The sequence below is a fragment of the Globicephala melas genome, chromosome 2, assembly GCF_963455315.2.
Source record: "Globicephala melas chromosome 2, mGloMel1.2, whole genome shotgun sequence".
NCBI classification, from domain to species: domain Eukaryota; kingdom Metazoa; phylum Chordata; class Mammalia; order Artiodactyla; family Delphinidae; genus Globicephala; species Globicephala melas.
In genome coordinates this window covers 140,032,525-140,048,942 of record NC_083315.2, presented here as the reverse complement: position 1 = coordinate 140,048,942, position 16,418 = coordinate 140,032,525, and the positions used below count along the sequence as shown (strand labels likewise).

General features: G+C 38.6%; 1 protein-coding gene across 3 annotated transcripts in view; it reads right to left on the bottom strand.

The window, feature by feature from the left end:
• SYNE2 (spectrin repeat containing nuclear envelope protein 2) overlaps window positions 1-8,296 on the bottom strand; it is a 271,795-nt gene extending 263,499 nt beyond the window's left edge. For all 3 annotated transcript variants that reach the window (XM_030855184.2, XM_030855186.2, XM_030855185.2), the window contains exon 1: window positions 8,165-8,296. In XM_030855184.2, the coding sequence (XP_030711044.2) occupies window positions 8,165-8,243 (79 nt within the window). In that variant the 5' untranslated portion in view covers window positions 8,244-8,296. The remainder of the gene's footprint in view (window positions 1-8,164) is intronic.
• Between the last annotated feature and the right edge of the window lie 8,122 nt (window positions 8,297-16,418).

Sequence of the window (16,418 nt, the reverse complement as noted above, 5' to 3'; positions counted from 1 at the left end):
CATCATTTCCATCAAAATCCCACATTGGGGACCTAGGTGCAAAAGGGCAGAAATCCTACCCAGAAGCATTTTATTAAATCCACTCCTCTTTCTCAGTCTTCACAGTTTCATTCACTCACTGTCATAAGGTAGAACAGAATTTCTCTCAGAAACATGATACTAAAACACTACTGAGCCCCTAAACACCATATACATACCTCACTGCCTCGTGTCTAAAGAAATCTTTGTTTCCATCCTGTCTGATTTCCCTGAACACTGAACAATTTTTCTAATTCAGGATACTTTATATATTTTTTTCTTTTTTTTAATTTAAATTTAATTTTTACTTTATATTGGAATATAGTTAATTTACAATATTGTGTTAGTTTCAGGTGTACAGCAAAGTGATTCAGTTATACATACACACATATCCATCTTTTTCAGCTTCTTTTCTCATATAGGTTATTACAGAAGATTGAGTTCCCTGTGCTTCACGGTTCCTGTTGATTATCTATTTTATATATACTAGTGTGTCTATGTTAATCCCAAACTCCTAATATATATCTTTATAGTGGAATGGCCACTCAGTTTTTCATTACACGGTTTTTTACTGAAAGCCTAAAACACGTCAGAAATTTCATTGGCAATAAAGATACAAGATTTCCTATGCAGGGCACCTAACATACTTAGAGGAACTCAGATGGCTTATTAGAGCAAGAGATGTCCAAAGATGAAAGGAAACTCCAGGATAAGGAATAATGACAGAGGGTTCAGCAGGAAAACAAACTCCTGGGAAGTTCTTACTTGTCTTACTTGTTGATGTCACTTTCACATGATGTCAACAGGCAAAAGCACAGCTGGACTACATGCCTCTTGCAGGTGCTCAATCTATTCATCTTTGCATCCTTAACACCCTACCTATGGTTGCCATCCAGTATTTACTGAACAAGTGAATAAAATTCAACGTTACATCACATGATTATTCTTGTAATCTAACCCAACGAACACAAATATTTTCTAATGTTATTAAAAGGAATACATACATTGAAAGCCTCCCTTCAGATGGATACTCAGTAAATCAGGAATAAATTTAAATGGAGTAATAACCTAACTACAGAGACTCACATTTCACTGCTCAGCCCTACCAAGCAATGTCTACCCAGAAGGCATAAAGGGCTTTTTAACCTTTTAAAATATGTCATCTAGAAGATAACAGCACTAAATAAAACATATGAGCATTGTTTGAAACAACACCGTAACTTGGCTGGACATGGTTTTATACAGGTTCGTGCAGACGGTTAACCGTTCACCAGCATTTTGGCAGGACTGCATGAAAGTTAACTCCACGTGTGGTGGCAAAGGTAACAGAATACACACTCCTTCCTAGTCCTTTGTCTAATTGATGATAACATTCTCTATTCGGATGCTGTTGCTCTAATGAGCTACCATTGGCCTACCTCATTTTTGAAAACAAAATAATGTGCTCCTGGTACATAAAATTATGAAACAACTTAAATCGGGACTTCCCTGGCAGTCCAGTGGTTAAGACTTCACCTTCCAAGGCAGGGTGTACAGGTTCAATCCCTGGTCGGGGAGCTAAGATCCCACATGCCTCACAGCCAAAAAACCAAAACATAAAACAGAAGCAATATTCTAACAAATTCAATACAGACTTTAAAAATGGTGCACATCAAAAAAAAAAACAAGAAAAAACTTAAATCTGAAATGTATAAAGTGTCCAAAATTGCCATAGCTACCACTTAAAATATCACAAGATGAGTCAGCCTAGTCAGTCAATTTCACTCATTGTTTTTTGGTTTTTTTTTTCAGTACGCGGGCCTCTCACTGTTGTGGCCTCTCCCATTGCAGAGCACAGGCTCCGGACACGCAGGCTCAGCAGCCATGGCTCACGGGCCCAGCCGCTCCGCGGCATGTGGGATCTTCTCAGACCGGGACACGAACCCGTGTCCCCTGCATCGGCAGGCGGACTCTCAACCACTGTGCAACCAGGGAAGCCCCACTCATTGTTTTTAATTGAACTATAGTTGATTTAAAATATCATGTCAATTCCAGGTATCAATTTCACTCATTATTAATTTGACTTTCAAATGGGCCCTCTACCTGTGTCGTGCTATTAAGCTTTCCATGACATAGGAAGTTCTCAACAGTTTCTTTGAAAACAGGATTTTTTATCTACAACAATTTATTTTAAGCATATTGATATAAAATAGTATTTAATGGTCTTATTATTTGATGCTATTAAAATACTTGGTGAAAAGACACTAAATAAAAAGGAAGTTAAGGGGCTTCCCTGGTGGCGCAGTGGTTGGGAGTCCGCCTGCCAATGCGGGGGACGCGGGTTTGGGCCCTGGTCCGGGAAGATCCCACATGCCGTGGAGCAGCTGAGCCCATGTGCCACAACTACTGAGCCTGCGCTCTAGAGCCCACGAGCCACAACTACTGAGCCCGCACGCCACAACAATTGAAGCCCACGCACCTAGAGCCCGTGCTCCACAACAAGAGAAGCCACCGCAATGAGAAGTCCACGCACTGCAACCAAGAGTAACCCCTGCTCCCCGCAACTAGAGAAAGCCAGTGCGCAGCAACGGACACAACACAGCCAAAAATTAAAAAAAAATAAAATAAATAAATTTATTTTTTTAAAAAAGGAAGTTAATACTTTGGACATTATAGTTGCTACCACTATTATCTCAAGCAGCTCAGCTTCTAACTTTGGAGCTTCTCCACCTTATTTTGCATAGTCAATAACTGCAGAGTCCTAATGAGTCTTCCACCTTAATGGTTTCTTATCGGTCCCATACTTTCCTACTCACTGCTATAACTCGAATCCATGCCAACATTACCCAATACGCAGATATTTGCAAAGCTTTCTAATCAGTTTCTCCAATTCACTTTCTCACCCCTTTCAAGTCTTCCTATACCTCAAACCCAGACTAATCTCCTAAGGCACAACTCTGACCATGGACCCTGTCCTCTCATTCCCAAGACCCAATAGCTACCTGCTGCCTAAAAGCAAAATCCCCAAACTTCTTGGGCTTGAATTCAACTCCCTCAAGGATCTTCATCTCAGAAATCCTACTGAAGGGATTCCTCCTTTGGTCTCAAATTAAATGGAATGGCAAAGAAAGTCCCTTCCAACTTGAAAACTCTGTGGTATCATCCAGCTTTACCCTTTACTGCTTCCATAATCGTATCTGCCCGATACCTCAAAGAAATGTTCTCTGAACATACCTTTCCCACCTGAAGAGCTTAGCAGAGATGTTATTTCAGACAAAATATGTACTTACTATTCTCTTAGGATAAAAGGGAAGGAAGCATCTATTATTTTGCCAGGTAAGAAATCCAATGGAAAGATGTAAAGAAATTCTATAATGGAAACCTCAGTAAAGCAAATAATTTTTAAAAGCAACCATTTATTTATCATTTTAATAGCTTAAACTTTCATATCTATAATCTATTTAAAATGTGGACCATCCATGGTAGTACAAAATGCACTAAACTAAAATAAATTCCAGTTTTTACATTAACCTGCTCAAATTGTTCAAATTCACAAATGTCATTTCTTTTTCCTCCCTAAAATCCAACCATTTCAATATTACTATCCTCACTAGACTAAGAGATCACAAATATCTCTCTACAAAAAGTGCCTTTAAAAATCCTTTCATATGGGCTTCCCTGGTGGCACAGTGGTTGAGAGTCCGCCTGACAATGCAGGGGACACGGGTTCGTGCCCCGTCCGGGAAGATCCCACATGCCGCAGAGCGGCTGGGCCCATGAGCCATGGCCACTGAGCCTGCGCGTCCGGAGCCAAATCCCTTCATAAAGACATTTTCTCAAAGATCACACAAATGATGAACAATAAATGATGTTTATTGTCCTGCTCTATGAATTTCAGCAAAGCACTGCCTGATTCCTTAGGTCTGGTGCCTTGTTGGCCTTGCACACATAATATACCTGTTTTCATAGCATATCAACAATGATTCACCACATTTCAATGCAGACATTTTAATCTTTTCTTAAGCGTATTATTCTCAGTCAAGGTATGGCCATAATTGCCTCACCTTATATAAGTTTTTGGCTAAAATAAAGTAGGCATTATTAGTTAAATAGGCCTCTTTCTTCCTTTTAAAAAAAGGTTCTGAAATGAGGAGAAAAAACCTTTCTTATGAGCGGTCATCCTGAGCCTTTCATATGACATAAAATCTCTTTACTTATATTACTCCAAGGATCACTAAGCACATGTGAATTCTGTGAAATACAAGTCTGCTTACATGGTGTACAAAGCCAAATGATTTTAAGACTATTGCCAACAGCCTGCAGTTCAGTAGTTGCTAATGTTCATAATATTGTCTATCAATGTTTTTGTCTACGTAGCTAATAGCCGTGCAATGAAACCAAAGTTACCTTCAGAAATACATACAAGTTCCTTCTTTCTTTCCTTCCTTCCTCCCTCCCTCCTTTCTTTCTTTCTTTCTTTCAGCAACTCAGGCCGAAAGAATCATTACAAATCTGCTGATAACAATACAGAACTTAACTTTGGGAAATCCATTCATTTCATGGTTAAGCCTTCATTCTACAGTCATGGGAACTCCTCAGTTGAGAGTATTTGGCTAATGTGAGCAGCCCTTGCCCAGTGTAAAGCTGACTATAGTATAGTATTGGTTTTCCACCTCTCCCCCTATAGAGCAATGCATCCAGCAGCATATTCCTCTAAAGAGACCATGAAGGAAAAATCATTCATACCGGCAGCACATGTATATCACATTTCCATTGCCAAGCAGCCCATACTCATCTCCTACTGTAGAGCAGATTGTATAACCTAGTATAATTCAAAACATGCTATAAGAAAACACTCATTTATCAGTAATTTGCTAATTATTTTGAGCTACTTGTGAACCTGAGATTAATGTTACTTGAAAATGCCCATCCATATTCAGGATGTGAAAGATTGCTATAAAAATTAAAAATTAAAAATATAAAAGTTTGCTATGGATTAACTAGGGTAAGGCTAAGATTTATTTGCACTTTCCAGAGAAAGTTGTTCGGGAAATTCCCTCTTTCAAATTGTTCTTTGAACTATGTCGGAGTGGCTGTGGTGCAGTGGAAAGAAAACTATCCTCCAGGTCAAAACTGAGCTCTGCTGCTCACTAACTGTGTGACTCTGGGGGAGTAATTCCATCTTTGTGAGCCACAGCTTCCTTCTCTGTATCTTGAAGATAAAAATATCTACCTTACAGTGTGGTTGTAAGGATCAAATGAGGTAATGTACGTAAGGGTGCTGTGTAAGCTAGAGCATGCTACATAAAACTCTACAGTGGGGAAGAAAACATCTTTAAATATAACACCTATACTATTATTATAAGTGCTAAAGTAGGTACTATGGGAGAACAGAGGACACAGTGTGAATCTCAGCCAAAGAAAGAGTGGGGCTCATGGAGAGGGCCGAGTCTGGCTAAGTTCGGGATGAACAGGGATAGAGGAGACCTAGATGAGCTGGACTCTTCCAGTGGAAAAAGGAGACAGGAGAGCTGCAGGGGGAACCACCTGAACAAAAGCACACAAGCAGGGGAGCATGGCCCCTCAAGGAGCCATGGGGCTGGAGCACAGGGTGCTTGTGGGAGATGAGGGCAGAGAGGAAGGTGAGCAGCAGACAGGAAGTGCCTGTGAGCCACACCAAGAAGTCTAGACTTTATCCCATGTGTGATGGGAAGCCATTGAACAGAAATGTCAAAACTGAAAACCAGACATCTGGTTTACCATTTTTTCCTACCCACCATGCAACTTCTACTCTAGCTGTGTGCTCCTGGACAAGAAATCCTTTGGGACAAAGATTTTAACTGTAATATCTACAAAGAAATTATGATGCATTTACTGAGCTCCTACTCTATGTTCCTCCTCTATGTCAGGCAAGCATGGTGCTAAGCCCTTTGCATGCATTATGGTTCATCTTCAAAGCACAGGTGCAATATAGGCATCATCACCCACATTCTAAATATGAGGAAACTGAGACAAAAAAGATAAAGTCTCTTATCCAAGTTCAAAGAACTGGTAAGTGGCAGAGCCAGCATGAGAAATTAGATTTACCTGGAAGTTTGCACTTTTTGACTGCTTTCAGCCAACTCCACCACCACCACTGCCTCTGGTAACCACAAATCTGATCTTTTTCTGTGAGTTTCTATGTTGGGTTGGTTGTTTGTTTTTGAAGTATTATTGACCTACAACACTATATTAGTTCCTGTTACATAACACAGTGTTTAAATATTTCTATACATTTCAAAAGGATCACCATAATAAGTCTAGTTACAGTCTGTTACAAGATAAATAAGTACTAGGGGTGTAATGTACGCATGATAAATATAATTAACACTGTTCTATTTTATATATGAAAGTTGTCAAGAGTAAATCCTAAGGGTTCTCATCATATGGAAAAAAATTTTTTTGTTTCTTTAATTTTGTATCTATTTGAGATGATGGATGTTCACTGCACTTATTGTGATTACCAGTTCATGATGTATGTAAGTCAAGTCATTATGCTGTACACCTGAAACTTATACAGTGCTGTATGCCAATAATATCTCAATAAAACTGGAAGAAAAAAATCAAATAAATGCATACATAAATACTTATCAGGATCAATTGATTCAGGAAAAAAGGAAGGGAGGGAGGGAGAGAGATAAAGAGAGAAAGGAAGGGAAGGAAAGGGAAGGAAAGGAAAGGAGGAAGGAAGGAAGAAAGAAAGAAAAAGAAAGGAAGGAAGGAAGGAAGGAAGGAAGGAAGGAAGGGAGGAAGGAAGGAAGGAAGGGAGGAAGGAAGGAAGGAAGGAAGGAAGGAAGAAATTAGATTTACCGACCATTTATTGATGCACTATCTTCCTGATACACTTTAGGGCACATGAATTACTACTCATATTCAACCAAAACTTGAGAGAAAAATAAGAACATTGGGTTTTTTCCGATAAATGAAAATTTGATTCAAACTACTTATGACGAGTATATAACACCATAAAAATGCACTTACTGAGAATTTTTTAAATTCTTACCTCAAGTACTATCCCTCAAAATATGTTTCTTGAGTCTATACAAATTACATGATATTTATTTTTAAAAGCCATTGACCCCAAGGTCAAGAAGTTAATCATTCAAAACCATGTTTAATTAAAAAGAGATATCAGAAAGAAAGTCTTTCGGGGATCTTTATCATACATGACACAAATAAATATAATGCACAGCATGGTGACTACAGTTAATAATGTTGTGCTGCATATTTGAAACTTGCTAAGAGAGTAGATCTTAAAAGTCCTCATCACAAGAAAAAGAAATTCTGTAACTATGTATGGTGACAGATGTTAATTAGACTTATTGTGATGATCACTTCACAACCTACACAAATACTGAATTGTTATATTGTACATCTGAAACTAATATAATGTTATATGTCTATTATACTTCAATTCTTCTATTTAATTTAATAATAAATTAAAGATAAAAAAAATAGTGACTCAAAAGCTATGGCTTCTAAATAACATTCTAAGAATGTTACATAATGCTGTCAATAATCTTTCAACTACTTTAAAATACACAGTGACATAAATATTTTCAAAGACTTGCCATACCCTTATTTATTCTACACTAGCTGACTTTACTCAGCTCCAAGATATGCAACAGAGGTGTAAAGTCTAGTGGCTAAGGAATTTTCAAAGTACATAACAAATATTGCCAAGAAACATTAAAAAAAATACAAAAAAAAAAAATACAGACAGTACTTATTTGCATAAAGGCACACATAATTCATGGGACTGAAAGTTCACTCACTTTTAATACTACTACTATTCCTTTTTATTAGGGCAAAATAAGGATGTACATTCAAAAAGATGTAAAATAAGTGCAAACAATGCCAAGCAACTATGGTTAACTATTTAATTTTCATTGCAAATAAAACACATGCACTCAGATTGAGAAACCGAGATACCAAGTTCCTTCCAGGTATCCCTTACTTTCCTAAGTAGCTGAGATAGCAGTAAAGATATTGAAGTATACTGAAAGATTCTACAATTGGAAAAATACAGATACATGTATATATTTTACCATAAGAGAGAAAGAAAGCAATACAATTTGTGAATAGATGAGAGTTAGGTTCTCACAGTTACCACACCCAATCTTAATACCTTGCAATGAAAAATGGAGATCATCGATGCCCAAGGAAACCTGTTCGTCTTCGGTGGGAAGCACAGGACTAGATGCCATCCTCTGACTCAATGGAGATTATACCATGTCCATCTCAGTTAAAGAAGTGAACTAAAAATAGAAGGGATAAATGCTCATTAGTAACTCTGCAGCCCTGCATTTCCAGTAAACATGCACTGCCAGGAAACAACAGCAACCAGAAACTGCCCTCCAAAAGAATCACAGCTTTCTAGAAAGTGTTGCTTAGTTCACATGGAACAAAGTGACTACGCCTTCTTTTTTGAATCATAATCAAAATTTTGCCCTATGACCTATTCAGTCCCTTTAGAGTTTGCAGGCAGAACTCCACAAGAGCTAGCATTGCAGATTCTATACTAGCGGTGAAAAGGAAAGCTACGCAATTATATTTTATAATTTGTCCAGAAGATGTAAAGCTGACACGAACTGATATCTTAGGTTTTGTGTGTATTATATTATTAGCCTCAACATACAAGGATTTTCTTTAAAGCTTTTCATTTAACTTAGTTCCTTTTCTGCTCCATGATTGTTGCCATTTACTGGAAACAATAAGAACTGGGTCTGCATAGTTTGCAAAGTGAAACTAAAAAACTATATCAAAAAGAATGTTTTCATGGGTTATCTAAGATACTGAATTATTTTCCTAAGCCCTTATTTTTCCACCTACACATTTCTTTCTCTACCCCCACTTTGACTTTTAAGGAATCCTTCCAGTAAGAGTAATTCTTACTGAGCAATTCTTTAAAAGTACTGCTTCGTGTATGTGTATGCCACTATTTGTATTCTGGGGGCTGAGAATAAATCATTGACTTCTCCCATACAGACGATGACTTCCTTAGCAAAATAAACTTAACCAAGTACATAAAAACATAAAATGTATCAGGAGACGGATAGAAGAATGGATAAGTGTACAGACACGTGATCAACAAAGTATAGCAAAACAATAATGGCAGAATCTGTGTGTTGAATATGTGTGTTCACTGTTAAATCCTTTAACTTTGTTGTATATTAGAAATTCTTCATAATAAAATGTTGGGGGGGGGGGGACAGACTAAAAAGTAAATAAACCTGAGGCCAAGAGCTAGATACAATCAGTCATATCCAATAGACCACTTAAAAAAATGCAAAGAACAAAAATCGTTAAACATCTAATGCTGGAGCCAGACTTCGAAAACCTTTCAATCCTGTCTTCCCACTCTGTTTATCATCCAAAACTCCTTTATCATCTCTCCCATGGATCACTGTTGTTAAAGATTTCACCTACCAAATAAACTATGTTTATTAATTAATATGTTTATCAAGTAATAATTAGTTTTATCCTCTGAAGTAAGATGAATCAGAGCCTGCCTGAGGTAACATTGTTCCTATACAGAGTTGATACAATTCTAATCAAAATAAAAAGCTTCTTGATCGTTCAATGAGCCTGGGCAGCCTGCTGATTGATAAAAGTACAAATGTCCTCCGTTGTTGGTGTACTAAAGACCTCCACTACCCATTCCCATGCTGAGAGCTCCTGAACCCAAAGTGAAGGCAAAGCACTTCTTCATGATGACAGGGAGAAAAACTGAATTCCAGAATTAATTTCCTAATGGCACCCACTATTCCATGCCAGGGCTATTAAATAAAAGGATAATAATGATAGTAGCAAACACTTATATAGCACTTACTATATATAGGTATTATTCTAAGCATCGTAATTATACGATACGTAAGGTATCGTAATTATCCCATATTTGAAAAGACAAAACTGAGATGCACAAATGTCATATACCGTTGTCTAAGGACACATAGCTAATAAATGATGGAACTAAGATTTGAACCCAGGTGGTTTCGGTTTCAAGAGTCCATGCTCTTAGCCAATACAGGTTGGTACCTCATAGAGCCAGCTAGAGCTAGCTAAAACTTAGCCAGATTTTATTAATTCCTTCTTTTACTCATTTACTCAGCAAGCATTTATATATGCTATATGCTGCTCTCAAGGAATTCAATCTTCTGAGAATGACAGATAAACACATATTGAGTGAAATCTTCTAAGAAACATATGTAGAAGGTGTTATGGAAGCACAGGAGAAGGCATGTCCTATCGCTTGAATCTGAAGATAGATGTGATTAGAGGAGTGTACTTAATATAAAACAGCATCTCCCTCCAAATAGTCCTGTAAGCATTATTTGGGTAATACCTTGAATTTAATAAGAATGTCTCTGAGGGCCACTCATTGCCATTCAATATTAAATAAATATAAGTTATCAAATGTAGGGGAAAGAACTTAAAATAAAAACAGAATAATATGCAACAATTTGATAACCAGAGAATCAAGAAATGTTCCTGGACTCGACTGGCATGTGGAATCCACTATATTCTATATTAAAGTTGTAGGAAAAAAAGTAGTATTTGTAAAAAAAAGAAAAAAAAATCTAGACCTTAAAATAACTTATGTGTCTCAGAGGTTTCTGTTTTTAACAGTGAAAATTTATTAACAAAGACGTCAGTAAAATATATTTTTTTATTTACTGAAGAATTTCCTAGAGCTTCTAAAAAATGTAAATCAAAAGTAAAACCAGGGAATTCCCTGGTGGTCTAGCAGTTAAGACTCTGGGCTTTCACTGCCAAGGGCGCAGGTTTGATCCGTGGTCTGGGAACTAAGATCCTGCAAGCTGTGTGGTGCAGCCAAAAAACTAAAACAAAAAGTAAAACCAAGCTATGAAGACTGAATCAATTGCAAGTGTTGGATTATTGATCCCAATACTGTCTTAGTACAATTATTTATCAAAACACGCTACAGAGGTCATGAGGATCTGACTGAAGACAACGTATGATGACATTTCCAACATAATTGTTTTTGGTGAGAAACAGTTGACATCTCCAGAGAGGAATTTACTTGCTAAATAGGGCCCATGAAAAACTGGAACACAGTAGAGAAGACAAGCTTTGAGAGACTTCTCAGGATCTTAACTGAGAAGCTAGAAAGAATATGAGCAAGGAAGGCAGAAAGAGGAATGAAGCTTGGCCAGGGGCTCAGTGAGTCAGTCACAAGGGTCTATCAACCAAAATCCTGAGGGCCATCCTATCATTTGCCTTCCGACTCCCCTGTGGGGAGCATGAGGGCTGCCTGCCCAGGTGGAATCACAGCACAGACAAGCCCTTCTTCCCAGGCGGTCCTCATCACCTTACTTTTCCTTTTCAAATAAAAGTTACATACAATTATGTAACATCAGGGCTCAGAATGAAAATAATAGATCATCTTCAGACACGTACGAAAGATTAGGTAAAGAATTAATGTAGTGGCATTAAAGATTCGAAGAGCAAGTAGAATCATGTGGAACTGTGTTTTTAAAATCCATGTAAATTAATACACGTGCTTTTATAAATGGCATAAGCTATTTTGATACAACTGTGGTTTGCTAATGCAATACATCTTAATATGCGTCTGGTTTCTCTAAAACCTCAAAACACTAGAGTAGAGTATTTCCCTTTTAAAAGAAATCTTGGCATATACTTTGGATTATTATGATTAGAATTTTTACAACTCAAAAGTGAAATTTGAATAGAGATCATTTCTAATGAGTGGAATTATTAGTGATTTTTATTTTTTTGCTTATATTCATTTTTAAAGTTTCAAATGATGAATTTGAATATGAATAGCAGCCTATTTCCGCTGCAATAAGAAAAACATTTTTGCTTTTATTTTGGTGAAATGACAACAAATGGGGAATAAAGTATTTAGTTCAGGGTCAGCTCTCCAATCCACATGCTATGGAAACTGTATATCTATAGCTGTATAATGAGAAAAATACTCTCTTGACACAAATAAAATATTAGAAAACTTCTCTGGGTTTGTCAGAAATTTCTAGAAAGGACTCCTAAAGCCTTTTCGGTAGCTCAAGAGGTCTCACTTTCTCATTAGTAGATAGTTTGTTAATGAGCCCTGCTGTTCTAACAGCACTGAAAAAAGCACTGTCAATGGGGAGAAAGGGACTTCTATGTCACCTTCAAAATTTGATCGGAAGGTGTATGTACCATAGCAGGACATGCTAAACACATTTAGGTAGTTCTTTAACAGACTAGTTTAAATATTACCATTTTCCCTGGCGTAAATTCCCTGTTCTTTCTTCTGTCCTTCAGCTGTACCAGGTTATTTACGGTCGAGCTAGGAATTCTAAAGGCTCTCCCTTTTGCCTGTTAAGTTATAGAGCTTGTCATCGCACTGACAAGTTGTTAACTCTGATCTGCCTCCAAGCTCACAGAAGAAAGCTGGTGACACACTTGCCATAATAAGCTTCTCCATCTGTTTCCCATTAACTTTTCCTAACTCTGTTATTACTTATGTTTCATCATCACTTGACCAGAAGCAATTGGTGTAAATTCCCAGATCCATTGATTTTTAAGATCCACCCTTCTATCTCCTTTTAGGCAATTTATTTTTCTAATAATCACCACAAAATGCCAGAACAATCAATCCTAACTATTCACCACACTTTTGGAACACAAACACGTAGCAATTCTCTGGATATGATATCGCTGCACTTGCTACCTCACAACAAAGCAGTGTCACTCCCCAGCCAATCCCAACTGTACTGCTAAACCACCCACTTTAACCATGATAACAGCATTTTAAGTAAATGTAACCACTTCCCTAAAAGAGCTTTCTGTTGGCCTTGACCAAGTCCCAAATGCTCTGAACTGCAGGGTCCACAGCTATAGAAAGGGATACATATCTTATAAGGATTTCAGTGAAGCACATGAAACTAAAAACTAAGTAGCAACTAACATTTATTGCTGTGCTTACTCTAGTAGATGTACTACAGTATATAAATTGTATTTACTATAATCGGTGAAATGAATTCATCAGGATTATCCCATTTCTTAATCAGCAGTAAAAATTAAAAGCTAATCACAATATTAAAACGTAGAGTATAAAGACTTAAGGATAAAAACTTCCAAAGCCACAAAACTGGATGTGTTAATAAATCAGCACAAATCTAGAAAACATGCACTCAGGAAGTAATTACTTTTTTTTTTTTTTTTTTTTTTTTTTTGCAGTTCGCGGGCCTCTCACTGTTGTGGCCTCTCCCATTGCGGAGCACAGGCTCTGGACGCGGAGGCTCAGCAGCCACGGCTCACGGTCCCAGCCGCTCCACGGCACGTGGGATCTTCCCGGACCGGGGCACGAACCCGCGTCCCCTGCATCGGCAGGCGGACTCTCAACCACTGCGCCACCAGGGAAGCCTGGAAGTAATTACTTTTAATTTTCATCAGCTCATTTTAGCCTAGAAATTCTGCCCTTGCACCCACACTCCAATTTTTAAAGCTCATAATACCCCCAGCAAAAGTTCCCTGCCTTCATTACTACCATGTCACCAGTCTCCAAAAAAACCTAGAGAGATCTTTAAGTTACAAGTACTGGCAATGGTTTGGGGGCTTTTCCCCATATATATCTCTTCATTCCTTTTGCCATCACTTCTGCCCGTGACCCCATTACTTTGTTCCTAAATTGATACCAAAGATTCCTGGCTTTCTTATTAACTCTAGCTTCTCCACCCCTATCTTTAAAGAATCCCAGAGAGGTCTGGGATTGGTGGCAAGAGATACTACAGAAGTTGAAGATGAGACAGAGGTCTGAGTGTGCTGAAGATCAGGACCAATAGCAAGACTTTAGACAAGTATACACCTCAACAGGGGGACCCCTAGCCCTCACCAACCCCACCTTCTCCACAAGCACTGGAGCCAGACACATGCCCCGATCCCTTGCTCCATCCACAAGTGGGATTTCAGAGGATGCTTTTCTGGAGAAAGTAAAACCCCTAGAAAAGACCTCTAGAGATTGATATTTGGGATTCCTCAATAGAAAAGTCAGTTCCATGCCAAATCACCCAGCTGTGAAATTCCACTGATTGGCTTTTTCGTTCCTCACTCTTGAATATGATTGTACAGCCAAAGATTACGAGACATTTAAGGAGAGCCTCCAAGAATGAAAGGAAGAGATCAAAACAAACACAAAAGAGGAACCCTGAGGAACCAGCAAACATAGGAAAGGAAAGAAAAATAAAAATGATCATTGAATTTTTTTAGAAACAACACCATAAGGTGAACTCTATTTTAAACCTTATAAAAGGCTTCACCATATCAGTTACAAACACAATCAACATTTCTTCCATTTTACACCTTCACATGACAATGCACTATATAACAAGAGATATATTTTAAAGTTTTGTTCTGCATGCTGCTAACACATTTCACTAGCTTTTTCTTTAACCATTGGATTTTTAACAATAGCAAAGCAAAAAGTCATATTCTATTGGACAGAATTAATTTTGGAAAGCCCTTGTAAGATCAGGCTTAGTCTTGTTTATAAACATTCACACCCACCATATGCTGAAATGGAAAGCAGGATGAAAGACAACTACCTTGGCAGGAATGAATGCTTAAAGGTTTTAATCGTAGCCCTCAGAACAAGCAAGCACTACCATTTGTTCTATTTCCTCCAAAAGACAAAAGTCAATTCCATCCTCAGTGATACAATGGTAATACTACACAGAAACTCAGTATGAATTCACAATTCCACAGGAATCTGAAAACTACCAAGGCAATTTTCCTTTTGAGGATTACAAATTCTACAGAGTTAGTAATAGTGAAATGGGCAGCCACAGCAGAGTTTTGAGCAGAGAAGAGATATAATTTGACTTCTGTTTCAAAATTATCATTTGGACTGATGTGTGGGAACAACACATGGGACAAGGAATGAAGCAGGGAGACTAGTTAAAAGGTTATCACAGAATGGATGGACAGAGGGATAGACAGATGGGTAATAAATGAGAAAGCAAGCATGGTAAAATGTTAAGGGTGGAATCTAGGTGTTAAGAATACAGCTATTTGTGTAAAATTCTTTCAACTTTGTTGTATATTTTATAATTTTCATAATAAAATGCTGGGAGTAAAAGGTTATTACAGTAATCCAGGTGATGATGGCTGGGACCAGGGATGCAGAAGTAGAAGGAGTAAGTGGTCTGCGATCAGATTCTGAATATATGTTGGAGATGGGACCAACGAGGCTTCCTGACTGATTAGATGTCATATGTCATAAGAGAAAGAGAAGAATAAAAAATAACTCGTAACTTTTTGACGTAAACAACAGGAAGGATGGAGAAGTCATGAATTGAGACAAGGCTGCAGGTGGAGCAGGTTTGAGGGCAAAGCAGGAGTCCAGGTTTGACATTTCAGATGTACATCAGACATCAGTTCTGAAGCCAGGTAACTTGTGCATACTCCACTTTTTTTCAAAGTAAATGCTTCATGTCCCGTGGGAAACAAAGCCAACAGGATCAAGTCAGATCCAGGAGGAGGGAGTTTGGCAAGGCAATAAGATAGGAACAGGGCACTATGAAAAACTATTGAAGTGCTGTATTTTAAAAGACCAATAAAAGAGTTAGAAAATAAAATAAGGACATCTCCCATAAACAAAAGGGAGAAAAACAGAAAAGAAATATAAAACTTAAAGGCCAATCCAGTGGATCTAACATCCAATCGAGAAAACAGAGGGAGAAAATTATCAAAGAATTAATACAGTGGCTGGAGAAGATGGTGGAAGAGTAGGACATGGAGATCACCTTCCTCCCCAGAGATACATCAGAAATACATCTACACGTGGAACAACTCCTACAGAACATCTACTGAACGCTGGCAGAAGACCTCAGACCTCCCAAAAGGCAAGAAACTCCCCACGTACCTGGGTAGGGCAAAAGAAAAAACAGAGACAAAAGAATAGGGACGGGACGTGCACCAGTGGGAGGGAGATGTGAAGGAGGAAAGGTTTCCACACAGTAGAAGCCCCTTCGCAGGCGGAGACAGCGGGTGGCGGAGCGGGAAAGCTTCGGGGTCACGGAGGAGAGCGCAGCAACGGCTGCGGAGGGCAAAACGGAGAGATTCCCGCACAGAGGATCGGTGCGGACCACCACTCACCAGCCCGAGAGGCTTGTCTGCTCACCCGCCGGGGCGGCGGGGCTGGGAGCTGAGGCTCGGGCTTCGGTCGGAGCACAGGGAGAGGACTGGGGTTGGCAGCGTAAACACAGCCTGCAGGGGGTTAGTGCACCACGGCTAGCCGGGAGGGAGTCCGAGGAAAAATCTGGAGATGCCGAAGAGGCAAGAGACTTTTCTTGCCTCTTTGTTTCCTGCTGCGCGAGGAGAGGAGATTAAGAGTGCTGCTTAAACGAGCTCCAGAG